The sequence below is a fragment of the Crocodylus siamensis genome, chromosome 4 (assembly GCF_052110815.1).
Source record: "Crocodylus siamensis isolate JL-2025a chromosome 4, ASM5211081v1, whole genome shotgun sequence".
NCBI lineage: Eukaryota > Metazoa > Chordata > Crocodylia > Crocodylidae > Crocodylus > Crocodylus siamensis.
The window spans coordinates 54,446-76,559 of record NC_143398.1 but is presented as its reverse complement, the minus strand read 5'-3'; the positions used below and the strand labels follow the sequence as shown (position 1 = coordinate 76,559).

Here is a 22,114-nt window from a genome sequence, read left to right as displayed (position 1 = left end):
GAGTACAGCAACAGGGATAACCCGCAAGGTCATCCACGTGACACTGAACGGTCAGTCAAACCTGTTCCTTAGCAATGGCACGCCACACACATGCAGGAACAGATTCCTCTCCTGGGCATGGCAGGAGAACCTCTAGCCCCCCCAGGTTCACCTGGGCAAAGCACTCCACGGATCCCACGAGGAAAATCAAGTCCTTCACCAGGTCTGACACCCTCATGCGGAACTCCCCGAAGTCATCCGTCTCCTCCGGGACACCCTCCTGGCAGACACGGAAGGTTGGGAGGAGTTGGGTTATGGCAGGAAAGGGAAATCTTGGTCTTGGTTTACCCACATCGAGGGCAAGACAAGCTGTTTATAGTCAAATAACCTTGGAACCCTGCAGTCCTGTGCTCTGTACCAACTCAGAACCCTGCAGTCTTCTCCTCTGCACCCGGCTAGAGGTGAAGGGAATTGTGGGAACTGGAAGGCAGAAGAGTGGACACCAAGATGCAGGACAACGATACTTCCTACCTTCTTGCTCCTGCATTAAAAGACCATGCGCCCTTCCTGTAGCAAACTCCCCAAACAGATGCAAGATCCCAACCGTTTCAGAGCCAGAAAAGTGAGGGAATGGATGAATACAGCCAGGGTGGCACAAGATCTTAAAACCTACCCAGACCCAATCAATAAGGGAAAGGAGGACATGCAGGTTTAGCAAGCTGCAGAAATACTTATGGCCAGGTCCTATTCACCTGTTAGGTGTCTAAGCAGTACTTAAACGAAGTGTGACCCTAATTCCACCCTGCTTGAGGCCCCTGAAATGCCACAAATGCAAATGGTTTTTATTGGCTTAATCTAAAACCAAGATAAAAACGTGCTACAAAACTAGATGCACTAGGGGCTTTCAGGCACCTGGCTTCAGTGGAACAGGCTCACACTTAGACACATACGTGCCCTCTAGATGCCCAGCAGGTGGATCAGGATTTGGTGTTTAGCCTGCAATTTCAAAACACCAGCATGTCAGCAGGGGTGAAGGAAGCACAAGGATGGAGAGCCTCAAAGTTAGACCTTCCAGCATGAGTCTAACACCCTCCCCTCAACACATGCACACACACACACATCCTCCCTCTCCCACCCGAGTCGTCATTCAGGGCATCACGGGTAGCATAGCAGCCTCTTGGCACACATGCTGGCTTCCTGAAGGGAGGGGAATGTCATATCATGCATCCTCTAAACATGTCACTACCTTCCCCACTGTTCAACCCTCTCACCTCCACAAAACAGCCTAGCTGCAGACCCTGGCAGATGTTACATTTATTACACAATTAATGTGTGGAATCTTTGTGGCTGGTTTGTACCACACTTTAATTTGAATGCAACAATACAGCCTAGTATCAGGCTGCATGATGTGACTAAGTGTCCCACTGTGGGGAACTGATGGGCTACCTCCACATAGGGACATTCAAAGCCATGCCACACAGTCCAATGTCAGGTTGACAGGTCCACAGAGCGTGCAGCCAGCTGTACGCCCCACCAGGCATGCGATGGGATCTGAGAAATGCTATCCCAGAACAGCATTCATGCATCTTGCTGTGCCAGCCCTTGAATGTCTGGTATAGCAGGATGCACAACTGTTATGATAAAATTCCTTAGACTCCTTGTGTGATTAAATTAACATCCGCTGGGGCCCCCTCAGTTACATGCACGGCCTCCTGCCTGACAACTGGCACAATGCATTTCACTCGCCACCATGCCCCCTCCCCTGCTGCCTGCTATGGCCTTCAGGAAGAGTGGAGGAAGAGAGAAAAGGAAACTGAACACAGCCTTACGTGGTCTGGGTCAAGCTGACAGTGTCTGGCCAGTGCGTGGAGAAGTCTCTGTATGTAGGCTTTGAAGATGCTGTGTATGACTGCGTCCTCCGTTTTATATAGATGCTCCCCCAGTCTGTACCAGAAGTTAAAGGAAATTTCTACCACCTGTTTGGAGACAAAAGAGCTGTTCAGTGTTGTCCCCACTGGGGCCTCCACTAGAAAGGGCTAGTTACTGCAAAATAAACTGGGGTGAAAATTTAGCACAGAACAGCCTTTTAATACCAAGAGGTTTCATAGGTTTTCAGTACCTCTTCCATCACCATGAGGTTGTACCCAAGCCTTCTGCCTCAGGCGCTAAAGGGAGTTAAACTGTATTCTTTCCCCACCACAAACACACAGGAAGGGTTTCAAGGCTGTCATCTTCAGACAACTAAAATGGACCCACACATGATACAGTAAGAACAGCTTTTGCCATTGAATTGATTTGGTGAAAATGCAAGGCATGAGAGCTAGGAGGCCTACCTCATACTGCGGATGGCCTGCACAGATCAGCAACAACTCTAGGGTCCGCAGGTCACCCAGCCCCTGGCCTGGGGTGCACACAATTTTATCTAGAAACGTCTCACAGAGTTCAGTGAAGACACGGCAGTAATTAAGCACCCTGGTAAAAGAAGGAAACAAGTCAAAAACAAATAATTTCCCAGGCAAATATCTAATCCCAGATATTGAAATACAGGGACAAAGTTTCTTGCATTTGGACTTCGATCTAGATCTGTTATTCTCAGCACCTTGGAGTACCTCGAGATCCTTCCTAGGGTGCCATGCAGCTTTAGCACTGTTAAGTGTACAAACATGATTCAAAAGATAAATGCAGAGATTTCAAAAAAACATTCTGACCTATTCTGGTTTTCCTAAGTACTTTGCAACAGTAAAATTGCTCTGGTATTTTTCTGTAGCCAAAAGGCAAGTAAAAATTAAGAACTGACATTTTCCAAGGGGTGCCCCGAGTGTAAAAAGGTTGAGAACAACTGCTGTAGAGGCATAGGTATACCAAATTCTTGCACTTTGGCTTTTTCATCACAAGGGGTTTCTAAACTCACCTCCAAGTTTTGAGAAAATAGAGAAGTGGGCTACAGCATACTGTGTCCAAAATACCAGCTGTTACTCTGATTTAGGCACAGACCATGGCATGGCCTAATCTGGGTTCCACCAAGTGAAACTCGACAAGGTAAGTAGCCATGGCATCTCTGAAGACTGGCTCAGACGACAGTTTCTGTCATCCATCTCCACAACAGCAAACAGACACTGAAGAGTCTGCCAAAAACTGATGTCAACTGCTTTCAGCACAAGAACGGCATGTATCAGTACCAGAAGGAAGGGAATGCATGAAGTCTCAGAGTGCATGAGTACATGAACCAAAAACTTATAGGACACAGGCTATATCAACCTTGATTTTCACAGCATCTTGTCTAGCTGGGCTTAAGCAGTGAAACAGCTACCACCCCTGCAGTGCCTTTAGAAGATCAGTCTAAGCAGCTGAACTCAACTACAAAGCTTCTCCTCAGTGTAACCAGCATGACTGCCTTGGTTCTGATCTTTTCTTTCCACTTCCTACCTAAGACAGTGAAGAGTGGCTGAAGAATGTACACTCCTTGGTACCAGAGGATCTGGAGTACAGGCCAGTGTAAGACTACAGGGTCTCGAGGGCCAAGCACAGGACTGAGGTATTAACTCCTGCTTTCTAATTCGGGGTCAGGAAGAGTCACTACCTCAGTATCTCTACTTTCCCCTCTGAATTGGGCATTCCCCTAGATGGGTTAAGCCAGTGAACAGAGTTCAGTGAATGGGTAGACGGTGCAGGTTCTATTCCTGGCGTTGACGTTGCGTGACTGTGGCCAGCTTATTTTCCCTCCCTCAAAATTTTCGGCCCATTTCGCTACCCTGTAAAGAACAGATAAAAGGGAACTCTGGGATAAGGGCTCCTCCTTACTCTGTACAGAGCCTACCACCATAGCACCCTGATCACAGCTTTAAAGAAACAAGGGACAGGCAGGATAAAAAAAATCATGGTGTGGTTTCAATGGTAAAGGAGATTTCTATGGATCTAGGGTTGGATCTGATTTTTAGAGATCTCTATCCATATTGTTAGCAAGATAAACGCTGCTAAGAACTGTGTCATTATAGTTTCATAGTTTCTAGGGTCGGAAGGGACCTGAGCTGATCATCTAGTCCAACCCCCTGCCACGGCAGGAAAGAGTACTGGGGTCAAACGACCCCAGCAAGATGTGCATCTAACCTCCTCTTAAACACCCCCAGGGTAGGAGCCTGCACCACTTCTCTTGGAAGTTGGTCCCAGATCCTAGCCGCCCTGACCGTGAAGTCGCCCCTCCTGATGTCTAGCCTAAACCTGCCCTCTGCCAGCTTGTGACCGCTATTCCTGGTCACTCCTGGCGGTGCTCGGGGGAACAGGGACTCCCAGAATGCCTGCTGATCCCCCCTGACTAGTTTATAACAGGCCACTAGATCCACCCTCAGCCTTCTCTTGTGGAGGCTGAACAGGTTCAAGTCCCGTCGCCTCTCCTCATAGGGCCTGCCCTGCTGTCCCCTGATCATGCGAGTGGCCTCCTCTGGACCCTCCCCATGCTGTCCACATCCCTCCTGAAGCGTGGCGCCCAGAACTGGACGCAATACTCCAGCTGCGGCCTAACCAGTGCCGCGTAGAGGGGGAGGATCACCTCTTTGGACCTGCTCAAGATGCATCTGTGGATGCACGCAAAGGTGCGGGTGGCCTTTCTGACTGCCTCTCCACACTGCCGGCCCATGTTCATCTTGGAGTCAACGATGACCCCCAGATCCCTTTCCGCCTCCGTGCTGACAAGAGAGGAGTTCCCTAAACTGTAGGTATGGTGCCAGTTGTTCCTCCCGAGGTGCATCACCTTGCACTTGTCTGTGTTGAAGCCCATCCTATTCTCATCCGCCCACCCCTGTAACCTGTCTAGGTCAGATTGTAGCCTGTTGCATCCTTCCAATGTGCCCACGTCCCCCCACATCTCAGTGTCATCAGCAAATTTGAACAGGTGCTTTTTACCCCCTCATCCAAATCGCTGATGAAGATGTTGAACAGTGCGGGCCTGAGGACCGAGCCCCGGGGGACCCCACTGCCCACATCCCTCCAGGTTGAGAAGGACCCATCCACCACCACCCTCTGGGTGTGGCCCACCAGCCAGTTGGCAACCCATTTGGCTGTGTGGGTGTCTACACCACAGCCCCCCAGTTTCTTAATGAGAACAGGGTGAGAGACGGTGTCAAATGCCTTCCAGAAGTCCAGGAAGACGATATCCACCGCTACCCCTGCATCTAATGATCTGGTGATCTGATCGTAAAAGGCCACCAGGTTGGTCTGACAGGACCTGCCACTGATGAACCCGTGTTGGTTGCCCCTAAGCATGCAGTCCCCTGCCGGCCCCTCCTGGATGTAATGCCAGCATAATTTTCTCGAACAGCTTGCCTAGGATCGAGGTGAGACTAACCGGCCTATAGTTTCCCGGCCGTACTAACTTTGCAGATACAGACTAGAGAACAAATGCTACTAAGAGTAGTAGGGGCCAAAGTATGGGAGAGCAGACCGATTTCTTCAGATATCCATAGAAGTGCTTAAGTGGTGATGCTGCTATCTCAGTCCATGCAAGTCTGGGAACATCCCAGAAGAATTCGTTATAAAAAGTAAACCTGAATCAGGTAACAACGAGTTGATTTCATTTAGTTTAAATGAGAGGATAAAAGTCTGTGACTAAGGCTTTCACCTACAAAAGGGGTGCTAAAACAAAGGGAATTAATTAGAGAAGTTACCTGGATGGATGAACTTGAGGACATGAATATGGAGGAGGCCTGAAATTTCTTCAAATCAAACATGTACAAGTAAGGTGGAATTTGTATCTCAAGCAACAAGAAAAACATCCTATAGGGCAGAACTCCAGACTGGCTGAACAAATCACCCAAAAAAGGAAATTAGGAATAAACAGAGCACTATAAGGAACCCACAACAGATCAGTAAAGAACACTGCCTTTTGGAGCCCAGGAGGTATAAGGATAAAATGAGAACAGCCAAAAAGCCAAGCAAGGTTAGTCCTCGTAAAAGAAAATTAAAGAAACAAACAGTAAAAGATTCTTTAGCCACGTAAATAAGGAGGAGGCAAGGAAGGAATTACGGCTGCTATTCAGGGAGTAAAAGTTCAAGATTAAAGAATCTATGTATGTATGGCCTATCAATTAAATAGATACTTTGTTTCTACTCAATGTGATGACTAAAGGTGGGGCAAGAGTAGGATGGCCAACAGGAATGAGAGCATAGGTTGAATGAGTTTTATATGAGAGAAGCAGAACCCAAGGTGCTTGAGGAGCTCAGGTCAGGAGAAACAGACAATCTGCAGCTCAGAGTACTGCAAAAGTTGGCACAAATCACAAATTCCTCTGTGCAAAATGAAATGTATTTTTCTACCTATGGGGACTTGTACCATCTTTAATTTTCCCTAAGTCTGAAGAAGAGCACATGAGCCCGAAAATTTTTAAAGAAAGATGATATTTTTGAGATTTCTTAGTTGGTCTAATAAAAGGTATCATCTCTGAACCAGGAGTTTTAGAATTTTGCAACTGCTCTAGCAAGCAGTCTTAAACAAGTCTGACACTTCAGTTGGCACCATGTTGGCTGGAGAAGAACAAATCTATCACCTATATTTAAGACAGTGCATAATATTATTTTGGCAACCACTGCCTGCTGGTGTGACCTCGATAATGTGCAAAGCTTTAATTATTTTTATCCAAAGACAGGCAGGTAAATGGAAACAGAATAAAATACAAGTGGTCAAAGGTAGATTGTGCCAAACTAACCTAATGTTTGTCAGTACAAGTAATTTTCTAAATAACAGAAAAGCTGTAGCATTTGACATGGTGTCACATGAGAAATTTATTAGAGGATGGAGAGGAGTTCAAGAATGCAAAGACTGGTAAGGAACTAGCTGAATGGAAATAACAGTATTGTACTGAAAGGATGGAGGGAAGCTACTAGTAACTTTTGGGACTTATCTTTTATAAAAAGTCTTTACATTAGTAACCTCAGCATAGAAAAGGGGAGTCTGCTAACAACATCTGGAGATGACCTAAAGTTGGAAAGTATTGTCAATGCAGGGGAGGACCAGGAAAAAAAACAAACAAAAAAACAAAAAAATCACACAGGAAGAATAAGACGAACTTTAAAACTGGAATAATAGAAATGGGGAAACGTAATGGTATTAAGTGCCTGGTTGCACAGTTAGGTATCAAAAAATTTCTGCCATGAACTGGAAGCTCCTCTGTTGGAAAGTATCAAAGACAAAACTCTGGGTGAAGCGGTTATCAGTCACAGAATGCCTGAGTAACCAAATGTACTTCAGGTCCAAAAAATTTTCAAACATCTCTCCCAACTGTACAGCCAGTCCATCAAAAGACAACACCCAAAACCCTCTCTTCTCATACGTTTCCTGGTCCATCATAGCTGCATCAGTCCAACCTCACTGAGAAACCTCATGTAACAGTGAAACAGCGAACACAATCCTAGTATGGTCAGGTGAGGCATCTCCAAGCAGAGGCAGGGAAGATCTTGAGAAGACTTCACCTGAGCAATCTATGCAATTCTGACCATCCACATTCAAGTAACATGAATTCAAAAGGAATAGGGGCAGAGAACAGCTTATCATATCAGTGGAGGCTGAAAGAGATTTGGCTTTAGTCTGGCAGAATGAAGGCTGAGAGGGGATGCTATCGCACTGCATAAATTCTTCAGATAAAAACCAGGGGGAGAGAGTTAGGAGGCAACTTTGGCACAAGAGCACATGAGCGTAAACTGGTCAGGAACAGATGCAGATTGGAATTTAGATGAAGATTTCTCATCAGAGCAGGATTCTGGAGCAGCTTTGAGAATCTCTGGGAAAAAAAAGCCTAAGAGGAGCTTGAAGATGGAGAGTGATCAGCTTACAACATGGTTGCCTGCAACAGCAGAGGACACGTTTGGGTGACATAGGAGTTACATCCAGGTCCACGCTCCTAAAAAAAAGAGTACTTAATTTCTGTCCACAACTTCATAAACTGACATCAGAAGTGCTAAGCTACTGCCCTCTTAAAGGGAAACGTGCAGCTCTGCACTAAGAGGCTGGGGACACATCAAGGAGTCTCCCCACTTCTTCCATCTTCATTCATCACAGACAGCCACACACTGGCACAGTTTCTGCTGTCCTGTGTTAAGACAGGCATGACAAGTCTGAGCTCGTAGTGTTAAACTCCACCTGTTAAAGCTTGAGCTGATCACTCCCCACTGGCTCTGGTTGGTGTATTGAGGGCATAAAGGAATCATTAGCTCACTTGTTTCTGTTCAATGAATAATCATTTGCATAAGAGAGATTTCAGAGGGCTGCACAAACACAACAGATTCCCAAAATAGCTCTGGAGAGACAATGGCAGTTCATTACTGCAGCTCTCCCTGCTCTATAGGGGCCCGCCAGGCTCGCTCACTCACTTGTCTAAATCCTCTCGTGCTACAGCCATGTGATAGGCAGTCTCGAGTGTCAGGACCCCTTGGAAGAGCTGCAATGCAAGGGGCAGATTTGTCTCCACGTTCTCGATGGCGTAGAGCGCCGAGCACACACAGTCAGAGGCTGCCTCGTGCAGGTTGGACGAGGTCTTGTCCTGTTGCTGTAAGACACAAGAGGAGGAAGTGAGCCTGGTGATTATACAGTAAGTGAGATGGCACCTAAGGACACTAAGACATTACTGTCCCAAGATCCTTCACCATGTTTCAGTGCATGAAAGCCCCACCCCTGCACCACCTCCTCTGCTGTCTCTTCACTATCTGCTGCTGTACCTCCTTTGGGTCTTGAGATCTCACCAATGTCCTTTTAGAACTTCTCTATGGGGCACACAAGCCAAGGAGAAACAGAATGATGGGAATCTCCAGCCCGTGGTACTTCAGCAGCTTGGAAACATTTTGCTGGTCTGTTCTCTTGGGTGGGAAGGAGGAGAGATGACTCATGTGCATGTCATATTTTTCATGGTGGTGGTTTAGGGCAGATGAACAGATTTTGGGGTGCTGGCTGATAAACATACATGTTAATTGTACAAGGCTAATTTCACAGAGCGTTAATGGCTCCCATAGAGCCAAGAGCAATTTGGAAAGGAGACTGGGCTGGCGTACTAAGACAAGAATAAACAGGAGAGAGATGAAGGAACACCGCCACCATGTATGCTTGGGGATGCTACTTCAGAAAAGGATCTCAAAGCACTTGTCAAGTGTAAATTTGGCCTTATGATCCCATGTGATGAAGGCAGGGAAGGATGAAAAACTTGTGTTAATGCAATTAAAGGCTGAAAAGCCAAGCATTCAAAAATGATCAAAAGTGTAAAGGTTTCTCCTACAGTGTTAACTTGGACCCGCTGCACGGATCAAATATTGTCTCTTCTTTTTTTCCACTGGGAAATGGGAACTGTTATTTACCTCCTCTATATCACACCACAAGTGGAAATACAGGTTCCCATCTGACAGTAGAAAAAAGGAAGAGAATTTCAGTCCGCTTGCACAGATCCAGTATCAACACTGCAGTAGAACCCTTTACGCTTTGGGAATTTCTTCCTTCCATGCACTCTGTTCTTAAATCTGCCTGTTAGATTCATTCTAGAAGGGTATTATTTATTCTTGCTGTTTTACTAATCCCTTTAGAGCTCCTACACTTATAAAGATGATACATCCCTGAAACAACTATCCTATGCTGTCAAAAAACAGAGAGCTAAACCCATGATCATCAGGAATAAAATACTGACCTAATGTTCATAACCTAAGAGCATGAAACCAATTTTGCTTCTTCATTGAGGGTTACATAATGGGCCAAGTTTGAACTTTCTGAGCTTTGAAAGTTAAAGTGCAAATACTTTAAATCCCAGGGGTAGCAGGAAACTTATTCCAGATATTTCCATAATGTAATGAAATGCTGAGGAGGGTCAGCTCAAAGCTCTGTACAAGAGCTCAACTCTGAGCAGAGATCAGACACCACTTATTTTGGATCAAAAACTATATTTTGCCTGAATAAGTTTTGAGCAACTGAAGAAAATGAACTGGAATAAAACCAGATTTTAAAACTGAACTACTGTAATCGCTGACCAGAACTCCTAGAACAGCCATTTTATAGATGGGTAACACTGAGGTCAAAGGTACTCAAGATCACAAAACACCAGTGGCAGAAACTGGCACACAATGCTAGTACCTGGCTCCCAGCAGACAAAACACGCTTGTAATACAGGTTGAGGAAAATGATGAATAGTGAAGACAGTCAGGACAGGAGAAAGGGTATAAATAGAGGATTAAAACTTCTTTTCAGAAGCACGGTCTGCCAGAAGTGTATAATAGGCTCTGCAAAGATTAAGAGATCTGTGGCAACATGACTGAAAAGCTTTCTGCAAGGCAGAGCCTCTCTATGCTCACTTCAGTCCTGTCTTGAACCAACCTGCTGTACCTGGAAATTGTGTCCACCCTTACTTCCCCCAGATACCTGCTCATCCCTGCCTGATGCCAGGACTACTGGGTCCCAAGCGATGATGAGAAAGGGATTTCCTGCAGTCGGACAGTTGAGAATAGTGCAGTCAAAACTAAGTAAGGCCAGTGGGCCAGAAGCTTCTTTTCTAGTCTTAATTAAAGTACTTACATAGCCAAGAGTCAGGTATTTCAAATGCACTTGAGGACCAGTTAGTGGTTTTCATCACTCTTTTCCTATCTGAATAGTCAGTGGTTGGGGGAGATGATAGGACAGGGACCCTGAAGTAGAAAAGTGACTCCCCTCTTCCTGAGGAAACAGCTACACTGGAGAAGGTCATAAATGTGCTTTCTGAAGGTCTGCCAGGACCTACGACCTGTGGTCTTCATCTAGTAGAGAGTAAGCTCTCTGGCTCAGATGACAAGAATTCTGTTTGTGTGGCTCCCCTCCAAGTCAACTTCACACTTGAGTCCAGGAGAGAAGTTTCCTTCTTAGTGTTGTGAACTAACAGACTTTTGCTGGCCACTCCTCTCTCAAATGATGAAGGACTGCAAGACTAAAACCAACATCTTCTGCCACCCCACTGGGGACAAACTCCACCCTACAGAGTCTATTTAAAAATGGCTTTTTACATTTGCCTGCAAGTTCTCTGATCCAGACCTGAACAGAGTCAAGCTCAAAAATCACCTAGAACTTATGTGCACAAAATGTTCTGAACTCTGGGTGTCATGTCAGATTAGTGACAGCACCAGTTTATCCCAAAGAAGTTGGATTGTGACCTCAGAACACAGGCAGTGGGCAGATAAAGCACTTTCTTAAAAAAAAAAAAGATGACTTTTCTTTCATGCTTTAGTAGCTCTGATTACTGGGTATTAGTCAGGAGGGAACTACCTGACTTCAAGTGCCACTACGGAGCAGCGTGTAAGGGACGATGAGTGTGTCTGACCTCTGGAAGGCCCAACCAGAACTAGATTCTAGGTATGAAAGATCCCTGCCCTATGCTGCCAGTCCTTAGCTGCCCCAGCAAGCTGAAAGCCAGGAGGGGATTGAGAAACTAAACTCTGGGGAAGAACAGGCCTGGACTTGATTACACCTAGCACTGATAAGGCAAGCAGAGAGTCTTATCAAGGGCCTGCTTTAGGGGAAAGGGTGTGAGATTCTCTGCACTGGAGGGAGGGACAGGCTAGGCCAAGTAGTTGAGACAGGGGGAACAGGAACAAACTAGTCTTCTAAGAAGGATGGGATGCAACAGTTAGGACGGGTCAGTAACAAATGGCCTTGTGGGATTCCAACAGGAGTGTTGGGTTCGAGGGTTGCCACATTCCTCTTGTCATTCCCACAGGGAGCCAATGAAGAGCCTTTCAACAAAAAAAAAAAGCAAACACTCACCAGCACTTCGAAGAGGAGCGATAACAGCTTGCTGTTGGCCATGAAGTTGCTGTCCAGAACTCCCAGATTAAACCAACTCCCAAGGCAGCGAAAGGTCTTGATGAGCATCTTCTCATCATTGCCTGTCTTCTCTACACAGGTCATCTAGGGGACAAGGAGCAGGGAGAAGGAACAGTTTGGTGACCAAAGATTACCTCTTAACTTCACAGCTATAACGTAGTCCTGGAGACCACAAGTTATGAGGGTTTGTGCTGTGCTGCTTCAAGCTTTTTTTGCAGGGTCTCTCGGTCTTGAAATAAGTTTTCCCCAGAGTTGACATACTGTTCCATAGTACTTCCTGACCCCCCGCCCTTCCCCCTCAAACCATCCCCTCAAGAGGCGAAAATGCACAGAAATACAAACAGCCTACCATGCCCCGAAGGCCACTCTGGGACTGAAACATGCCCAGGAAAGTACACAGTTTACAGCACACCCCCAGCCCTGCCTAAATAGGCCAGGCGGTACTCCACGTGATCCAAAGTACATCTATTGACTTCAGCGGTTATGACAGCCTGTGGTGAGAAATGCAGCCTGGAAGGATTGCTGCCATTTGCCGCACATCAGTTTCCTGCAGGGGCCTGTCTCAAAGACTGATGAAGCCCAGACCCTAATGAGCTTCATATATAGAAAAGCCTCAACCGAGCCTAATTTCAAGAGGAGATTTTCTGATATTCTGCATTAAAAAAAATAGCTCTGTTACTATGGTCTCTGTGAAGGTGCTGGAAGGTAAAATACCCATCTTGCAGGCCAAGCTGACAGCAGTCAGTACACTTAATTCATTCTGTAAGACACAAGACTTTTAGTTGTGGCAGTAGCTGGAAGCCTACAACCCTGGGGAAGATGGGAGGAGAGGTGGGTTCTTCTTATGATCTTCAGCAATCGCTTGGCAAGATTTGCCAGTACCTTGATCCGAAGAAGCCCTTACTGCGCTAAGAGGAACTGAGAGAACATGAGGGCAGTCACAGCCTGAGAGAACCCCTTGGTCTACCCCCCCGACTGCAGGGAGAACAGCAGCTATGGTTTCGCTGCACCCCTTAAAAACCCAAGTGCTCCAGCAGAGTCTAATCCATCCTGTACTGCAAAACTCCAATAAAATTTTTGCTTAAGTTACATATAATGAATTTATCATTTAATCAATCCCCTGTTCCCTTTTTTGGGCTCCTTAGGTTGCCAATTAAAATGCCCACTGTGGAATTCAAAAAGGAAACCTGAAAGGGATGCACTGAGATCCTGCACAGAACAAGTCTTTTATATATGCTGGGTGCGCTTGTGTAGAAAAAACCTAGGTACAATCTGTCTAGCAAAGCAAACAAATGACAGCCTGACCCAAGAAGCCACCAGCTCTCAGCAGACTTAACTGCAGATGGACTGTCAACTGAACGGCGTCTGTGCTGAGGTCAGCAGCGTTTCCTCACGGAGCTCAGCAGGATCATTGCAAGGGAATGTGTTCAACGGCATAATTTATTTCAACAGGCCTGGCTATGACCCTGTATGTTGAAGCATCAGCTTCAGACATTCAAAACCAAGCTCCCTCTGCCACCTCTGACAAGGCATCAGCAGTCAGTGCAAAGCGAGCTTGTGTGTCTAACCAATGTGACAACTCTCTTCTCTCCATCACTTCACTGAGAAAGCATTCTGGGGGCTGAAGGGGAAGAAATGAGGCAGATGTATTTAAGGCAACATCTCTACAGGCCTGAGAAAGGGAAATGGAAACATCTTTAAACCAGACTGGAATTTAAAACCAGTCCATTTTAGAAGAGGCAGTCCACCTTTCTGCATCGGCACTAAAGCAACTAGTAAAATTAGGACTGGGGTCTCCATGACCAATCATGCACATGCTGGTATATTATACTTTTGGAAGAGAAGAGAGAGAGTCCCCCTTACTCTGAGGCATGAGACATTAGACAAGCTTAGATGTAGGATACCAAACTTGACAGATACGCAGTCGAATTATAATCCCTAGCACCCCCCGCCCCGACTTTCTTATCTTGGTGCTATCTGAATAATGACCAAAAGTCATGTCAATGCTTGACCTTGGACAAACAACACATCAAGGAAATTAAACCTTTTGGAAGTACTTGCAATGCTGATACTACAATTCCAGCTTCCTAGAGTCATCATGCATAAAAAGCAAGGTAGAAACCAGTGACGTTCTTTGCTAAGATTTCTAGTCAATGCCAGCTTTGAACTCTGAACTGAGCATAAACTGTCAAGGAGCTTTACTTCCCTTCAGCCTCCTCCCCTGAAAAAGGAGACAACTTCAAAAGCAGCTAGTGGAAAATCAAAAGTGAGAAATTATGGGCAAGCCATCTAATTAAGGCTGAGTGCAGTACTATGTCATTCCACAGAATGGGCGCAGACCTAATTTTATCTGACATCTTCCCTAATGATCTAGAAGAGATAACAAAACTTGTATGTTCAACTAACTGATGGATCTAAGTGCTTGAGAATGAAGAGTGTGCACATGAAAGGATAGAGATTGAATTTACAAGCAGCAGCAAGGAGAAATACAAAAATACTTAGTCTGAAAAAAAGATGTGAATAGAAAATAAAACAAGGTTTAAAGTGGGCTAGTCTACACACACAGAAAATAACCCCCAATAAAGATATTCACTGGAACGGGATACAAAAAGCCAATTAGAGACCATCATGAGATGATATGAGACAGCAGAGCAGATGAGCTTGTGAAAAAAGACTGCACAGAACAAGGAAAAATACTATGCGAGCTGGGGCTATCTTTGGACAGAGATAGACTATCACACAGCAGAGATGTGATAACCCCTCACATACAGAACATGATGCCCCAATTCTGAGCAATTTAGCACCAGAAAGATGCAAACAAGCCAGGGAGGGGATGTAGGAAAGAGCTACCACAAAAGAGAGGCAATAAAGGTCAGGGGAGCTGATTCACAAAGAAAAGTTAAAAAAACATGGTTAGGCCCGACTACAGAATGACTAAGTATTTGAAGTAAAACACCAAAGCCAGAGGGGAATTTATGTTCCAATGGTGAGGTCAAGGTGACAGAGTTATTCCCAAGGGAAGCAGTGGAAGGCCAGTCACTGGAGTCAATTAAAACAGGACTAATGACACAATGGGGGAACAATCCTGCATTAAAGCAGAGACAGATTTAAGGGAGAAAGAACTAAGATCTGCTCCCTCTTCAAAAGAGCTATGATTCAATTAACCAAGGAACTGAAGCAAAAAGAAAAGCAGCTGGAAGACAGGAGTGCAGAGAGAGCAAACAGATACAGAGGTGAAGGGCACCAAGGCAGAGAAAGGATGGAGGGGCAAAGCACAGAGATAATTTCTGACTGGATATTATAATTAAATACACCAAAGTTGGATTCCATCTGGAGTTCTGTGACATTAGCCAAATGCTTGGTGGAATTACAGTCCTATTATGCACAGCTGGGGGCACATTAAGTTTCTCATTTAAATAGGCAACGTGAAATGGTAAAAATTAATGAGGAGCTCTGTGCATTAAGGCACGTTGGGTGCTATTTCAATACAGCCTCGCGTGAGGGACCGAGTTGGTCACTCCTGCCTATTTATTTCAAGCAAACACGTAGGAAATGGGGAAACCATCTAGCACAGGCAATCAACGACAGTGGGGTTGGGTAGATTTTGGCCATTTTCTTCAAATCTTTGAGCAGCGTCTCTCCATCTCTATCCTTACACCCATAGTTCTAAACCTTTCTGGCATCACAGCACCCTCCTTCGTAAGTTTTTGAAATTCTGCAGCACTCTGGAGAAGCTAAAAATCTAGCCAGTGGTAGGACCTCTCTACCATGGGCTACTTCTTCCACCGTATACTCCCTCCTGTCCCTGGTCTGTCCCTAAAAGGGCAAGTGCAGTCCCCACTGCTGCGACTGCCTCCCTGGCAACTCGTGTGCTGGTGACTGGTACCATATGCACCCGCAACCTGTCTCTCTGGCCCCAGCTGCATGGAAGCACTGGGGGGCAGATGAGCTGCTATATCCATCTGTGTGCACGTACAACAGAATACACTGCATAGGGTAGGTGGGGCAGGGGCTACGGGGAGGCAGAGAGCAGCTGTGGGTGTCCAGCACTAGACAGAAGGAGAAGAGATGCATCACTTTTCTCCTGGCACAGACCCTGGGTGTTGGTTGAGAATCACCACCTTAAAACCCATGTCTTATTTAGTACAAATGCCTCCTGGTTTTGGTGCCCACAAACAGTTAGCTCCACAAGCAGCCTGGATTCTCAGAGAATATCCAGTAAGCAAGACTCTGTGGCAAAAATAAAAGACAGCTCCTTACACACACAAACCCCAAAGTGCTTTTTCCAGTGAATTGGTGCATCTTATCCTAGAACGATGCTAAAGGTTCACTCCTGCGCAGTCACCACCCAGCAGTCTGAGTTCTCTGCCATCTTTTCTGAATTTAATGTTCACAAGATATGCTGGACAGACGGCCCAGGTGGTTGCAAGCCCCTATTTAAGAACAGAGCAGGAAAGAGTGGGACAGCAAGCTTCCTTCCCAACAGTAACTTCAAGGGATCTCAACCTGGAGAGACCAGCTGCCCTTAAGGATAAGGTAGGTAAGAAAAAAGGCTCTGGTACCAGATCTTAGATTACTGCTTACAGTAGGGCACCAGCTAGACTTTCATCTATTTAGGGTTGGTTTGCAAGACTCCTGGCTCTTGTATCTGATAGATACATTTTGATTGTTCCCAAGCTGGGCTAGCTCTTTAAGGGGAAAAAGCCATTGGACAAGGCTACCAGAACAGGTGTGGGGTGTTTAACAGCAACCAGTTGTGCTTGCCCCATGCCTCTATTCCACGTGGTCAGCTTACCAACAGAGAGACCACAGTGCTAGAGTAGTAAGCCAGGTCTTCAATGATTTCAGTACGGCGGTTGGCTCCAATGCGTAACGATCGGCTGTGAACCTCCTCTGGCAGCACTGTGAGGATCTCCAGCAGAAAAGGCAGTGATGTCACATCATTGCTATACCTGAAGCACAGACAGAGAGAAAATGCGATAAGATAGGGAAAATAAAGGGGCTCTCAAAACATACACAAAACATCTGTTACTGCTGCTGCCACATTACTTTAGCACCACAAGGAGAGATGATGGCATCTGAGATCCAAGGAGACTCAGGGCAGAGATATCCCAAAGCATTTCATCTTGATGCATCTTACAAATGAGTGACAGGCTATTTAAAAAAGTGCATGTTACAGCCCTCATAAGAAAGTAAGAGCTGCCTATCAACGAAGATGGCAAAAATCCCCCTGTTCTACAAATGCAAAAAAAAAAAATCTAACCACATTATTTAGACAGGCTGAATCATAGAAACGCACTCTCTCCCAAAACTGACAACATACTGTTCACCCACAACATGCTGGCTTTGTCCTGAACAGAGCAATCTTAGCAGAACATCTACAGCAATCTGTATTAGTGTGATGTGCTTGTGCTGGCCTGATGCTAAACTAAAAAAAAAAAAGTTAAAAGACCTGAGCATCCTATTCAGTCCTGCACCAGAAAAATAAAGATAGGTACAAGAGGAAGAACGGGAATAAAAACAACAAAAACAGGTGAGGAAGTCATCAAGGCTTAAACACAGGAAAGACCCCCACCCACCCCCAAAATGTGCCTTGACTCTTTCAGATATTTCTAAAACTGACTTGCCTACTGCTTTCATTATAATCCAAAAACCACTTTGAAAATCACTGATCTGTCACAAAAACAAGTTTCCAATTTTGTGACCTTCTTGAACCTCTCCCTTTCTTTTTTGCATTATTTTTAGGTGAAACTTATATTCTTTGTTTCAGGCCTGGATCCATTTGTAGGTTCACACGATTTTCAGCCACAGATGAATTTTCAGCCACAGATACAGTTACTTACTTTTCAACCAGTGTCTGTACGCAGCCTTTCCAAGATGCCATCTGCAAGGCAAGGTCTGCTATTGCTAAAGCAAGCTGAAAATGAGAGAGAGAGAAAACACAACTAAAGATTACTGTTTGAAAGAAGAGGTCAAATTCTCATGCTGAAAAGCAGGTGGGAGGCAGCGGGGGCTGGGGGGTGGAAGGGAGACTTTCAGCTTCTACTCAATAACATTGGAAGAAAATGATAAAAAGCCCTGAGCCCTCAGTGAAGTACATCCAGACCACTCAGGTCCTGTTTGCAATACACTATTTACCTCCTATATGAGCAGCCCCTTTGGAAGGATGAGGGAGCTGTGCTGCCAAGCACAACTTCTCATCCCTGGCTAAGAAATCTACTGTGACAACAGTATGGAAGCCTCTCTCTCCTCCATTGAACTAGGGCATTTGCCTGGCAGAAACTCTTGTGGCACAGCTATCTCCTGTAATCCAAGTGCTAGGCAGATCATTTATCCCCAGGCAAAGTGACTCACCTCTACCAGGCTAAAGAGTCAGAGCTGAACCAACACCCATCTTACCTTCCCAGCCCTCTCACTCACTGACAAGCTTGCATCTCCTCTACAACAAGCAAGCCCTCTCAAGTTGGCCAGCCTAGAGTCGCACCCTGCCCTAGAAACTTAAGGCGCCTTCTCTTTAAATGCTGCCAGGTTATGTTTAGTTTGATAGGGATGTGGCCCATGGTTCCTCAGCTATGAACAACTTTAGGCACTACCCTGCTCCTACAGAAGCCAGCTGCAGAATGCTCATCAACTTCTGTGCTAGAAACGGCTTCAGACTGAGCTACAACCGGAACAGAGAGGCTGATTTGGGCTACCCAGTGTTGCAGTGGCAAGCCCTCTGCAGATGTCATGCAGAAGACAGAAGTTCAAGACATCCCTGCAGATGCAGTAGCACCTCACTGCAGAGGTCCTCCCAGTCAGCTGGGGAACACTGAAGGGAAATTTAGCATTTTGTTTTCATAGCTGCACAGAGAAAAAACACAAATCCGTGGCTCGCTGCTCCTCTTCCTACCTTCTCAAAGCAATACAGACAAGAGTAAAGAGAGTCAATTTATTAACCTACTGACATGCTGACAAGCTGACCTACAGACAAGAACAAATGAGCTCGTGTTTATAGACTGCTGGGATGGGGAATACCAGGCATGGATTTCCTTATTTAAACTGCTCCCATTCAACAGTAAAGGAAGCAAGAACGCTGCCATTCTCAAACCAAGAGCAAAAAGGCTTTCCCTGGCTATGATAAATATGACGCATAGGTTTCCCCTATGAAAAGCAGACCTTAATTAGCAGGAATGGTTTTACAAGGGCAGTGATGAAACCTTACAACACATTTACAATGAACGCCTAGTGCAGGCTGAATTATTTAGCTGAATTACTAAAAGCTGGCATGCATTCCCTCTACTTACAGCTGTCGTGCAAGGTTCTCCTTTCCCTCCCTATCAGGATAAGCAATGAAGGTCTTACCTGAGTTACAATGACGGGTGATAGGTCTTTCAAGTTCTGTATGTGGGACAGCAAAGAGTCCCGTAATGAAGCATGTGAGTCTGTGGGGAGTTCGTAAAATGAAGTCTGGATCTTCATCTTCATGGTCTGTGCTGCAAAGTAGCACGATTCCACATCCTGACGGATCTGTAGCAACTGATCTGAGATCTCCCATGCGTGAACCTAAAAAAGGCAAGTCAGCACAAGGTCAACTGGGAGAAGAGCACTAGGAGTAGTACTGAAATGAGTTAAATATTTAAAATCAGCAGTTAAACAAAGTGCGCTTTTCCCAACATGAAACTCCCAGTTTGTCCAAGAACCCACAATTTCACCTTCCAGATACAATGCTAGGAGTAGCCAGTCCTCCGCTTCAGAAAACCAGTCAGCCCCTACAACACATTTCCTCAATTTTTACATGCAGCTAATTACAAAATGTACCCAAATAGTTGCCAGGTAAATTAAGTCATTTTATGGTAGAGAGAAAAGAAAATAGATTAGCTATGGAAACATTTCCTTCTCATGCATTACCCGTAGGTCTACAATACTATCAGTCTAATTTTAATAACTTACATGGTGGGGGAATGTTGAGGAGAAAAAGCAGTATTTGAAAAAAGCTTAATAACTGCCTTCTGCACATATTTCCTATCTCTGATGCACTGCTATACGGGAGCTGGAATGGCAAGGGTTATTTATCTTATTTCTTTCCAGCCAACATTTTCAGACAGACTACATCTCCCAGAAGCCTCATAGCCTGCTGCAAACAAGTGGGTGCCTTTTGAGAATAACAGTTTCTTGGAATTGAGGGCCACGGTGACAAAAGCAGGGTCTGGATTCCCATCCGTCATGAACATTGTTTCAAGCTCAGACTCACAAGCCAGCCTGTTTCAGACTAACTAAGAGTAAGAGGCAGTACGGCCTACAGATGGGACATGGCAGAAGATGCAGACCTGTTGAGGAATTGTCATTTATACCATCCTGAATCTCATCTCACCAAACCGCACGTATGAGACACGTTAAAGCAAGAGAATAAAAGTTACTTGGCTTGTGCTGTGGCAACATGATTCAGACTCCAATCATAATCTAGACCGCACTGTGCTGGCCCCATATACGAACACAGAAGAGGAGACGGCTCTTAACCAGTTATTGTCAACCAGGATGTTGGGGCACCTGGATCTTTGAAGGGTGCTGCAAGGTGCGAGGAAATAAGCAGATAAGCTTGAGCTCAGGTTTGCCGCTGCCTGGATGGGCCCCCAACTCCCAATGCCTGGTCCCTATGCACAGAAGCAAACACTGTAATACATAAATTTGTTTTTGCAACGGCATGCCATTCAATTCACAGCAGTTATGGAAGGGTGCCTCGAGCCCAAAAAGGATGAGAAACACTTATCTAAGTTTCATTTAAGGCAAGATTCAAATGAGAGCAACAAACAAGGAGGGGAAGAAGGACAAAGGAAAACAAATTAACAACTGAACCAGTTCCTATATTTTATTAAACCATAGCTTCTCCTATGTTATCCTTGTTTCTTATCCCAAGGAGCATAGGGAAGCTGGTTCCTTCTGTTTAGGTGTGATTGTACACCAGAGATTTCTCATTACCCGTGGGTGCTGACTGCTGGGACCAGGCCACGATGACCTTGTTTTCCTTTCCACTGAAACAGGGAGATTTTTATTCCACAAAGTGCAAGTTTTAACCCCAGGCAACAAACAAAGGTAGCTTCCTGGGAAATCCAGCTCAGGAACACACCAGCACACCCCCGGCCACCACCGCCTCCCCAGAAGAAAAGGCTTAGCAGTGAGATGGGAAATCAGAAGACAGAGACGGGACAGAGGGAAAAGAAGGGAAGGAGCCCTGTAGCTCTGCTGGAATACAGAACTGGTGCTTAGCACAGATGCTTAGCATGTCAATACAGGTATCCATCTAGCAGAATGGAAGACATACCCAATGCACATCCTCACAGTGTGGTAAGCAGACACCAAAGAAGGCCCTTCGTTTTATGGCAGATATCTGTCATGGGTGACTCCACATTAAGGGGACCAGACAGATAATTCAGCAAGGAACAAAGAGACAGCAGGATAGAGCAGTGCCACCAGAGGAAAAACTGCATGTAACGGCAAGTCTGGGCAGTTAAAGTCACCCGGCAAATCTCCCAACACCACACTGAAGCCAGTCATTTGGCATCAGATGACAGCAGTTTTTAGGGATCTTGAGAGGAAGCTGAAGAAAAGTCCCATGCTCTTGGAGTTGTTTCTGGCCCCAGAAAGAAGGGAGAATAATCCCAGAAGTAAAGAGCTGTATGACCAGGATAGAGATGAAGTCTCTAGTTTTATGCTTCAGGGATGTGTTTGGTAACCGTGCTGGTCCAAGACAAAAAGAAATGCAAAACTCTAGAACTCTTAGTTCAGAGATGAGACCTTTTATTAGACTAAGGAATTGCAAAAAAATTGTACTGAACCACATTACAAGGGGAAGAGGGCTATGCAAAAGGAACAGCCTGCATCTCATGGGCGAGGCACTGATCTTCTCACCTGGAGCAGCCAGGCAGCACCCACCTAGCACCCGCCCCCCCAGCATTGCTAAGCACTAAATGCAGCCCCAACTTAAACTCAAGCGTCCCAAGCAAACTGAACTGACATGACAGAACAAGAAGATTTTTCCAATTACTTATCACCTGATTTGAGGAATCTGAATAACGAGCTAAAAAAACCAATCAGATGTTCTCACTGATGAGAAAAATAATGACAAAACTGGCAATGCTGAAACCTGGTGGGATGATTCACATGGCTGAAATGTTAAAGTCACTGGGATAGCATGCCAACAAAGGAGGCAAAAGGAAGAGCTGGTGAGACATGGCACTAGAGGCACCTTTCTCTGTGCAAGGGGGCCTGACAACTGAAATGCAGGACCTGCCACGTATGTGGGTCAGTGTGCTAAACTCACCAACCCTGGAGTTACCACTGGGG

At 45.5% G+C, this 22,114-nt stretch overlaps 1 protein-coding gene across 2 annotated transcripts in view; it reads right to left on the bottom strand.

The window, feature by feature from the left end:
- Positions 1–22,114, bottom strand: part of TNPO3 (transportin 3) — a 73,906-nt gene that overhangs the window by 26,838 nt on the left and 24,954 nt on the right. For both annotated transcript variants that reach the window (XM_090041272.1, XM_090041273.1), the window contains exons 2-9: positions 19,136–19,336; positions 17,635–17,708; positions 16,587–16,743; positions 11,732–11,875; positions 8,338–8,513; positions 2,313–2,451; positions 1,809–1,955; positions 152–259 (exon numbers count right to left, since the gene is read on the bottom strand). In XM_090041272.1, coding sequence (XP_089897398.1) covers positions 152–259; positions 1,809–1,955; positions 2,313–2,451; positions 8,338–8,513; positions 11,732–11,875; positions 16,587–16,743; positions 17,635–17,708; positions 19,136–19,336 — 1,146 coding nt within the window. The remainder of the gene's footprint in view (positions 1–151; positions 260–1,808; positions 1,956–2,312; positions 2,452–8,337; positions 8,514–11,731; positions 11,876–16,586; positions 16,744–17,634; positions 17,709–19,135; positions 19,337–22,114) is intronic.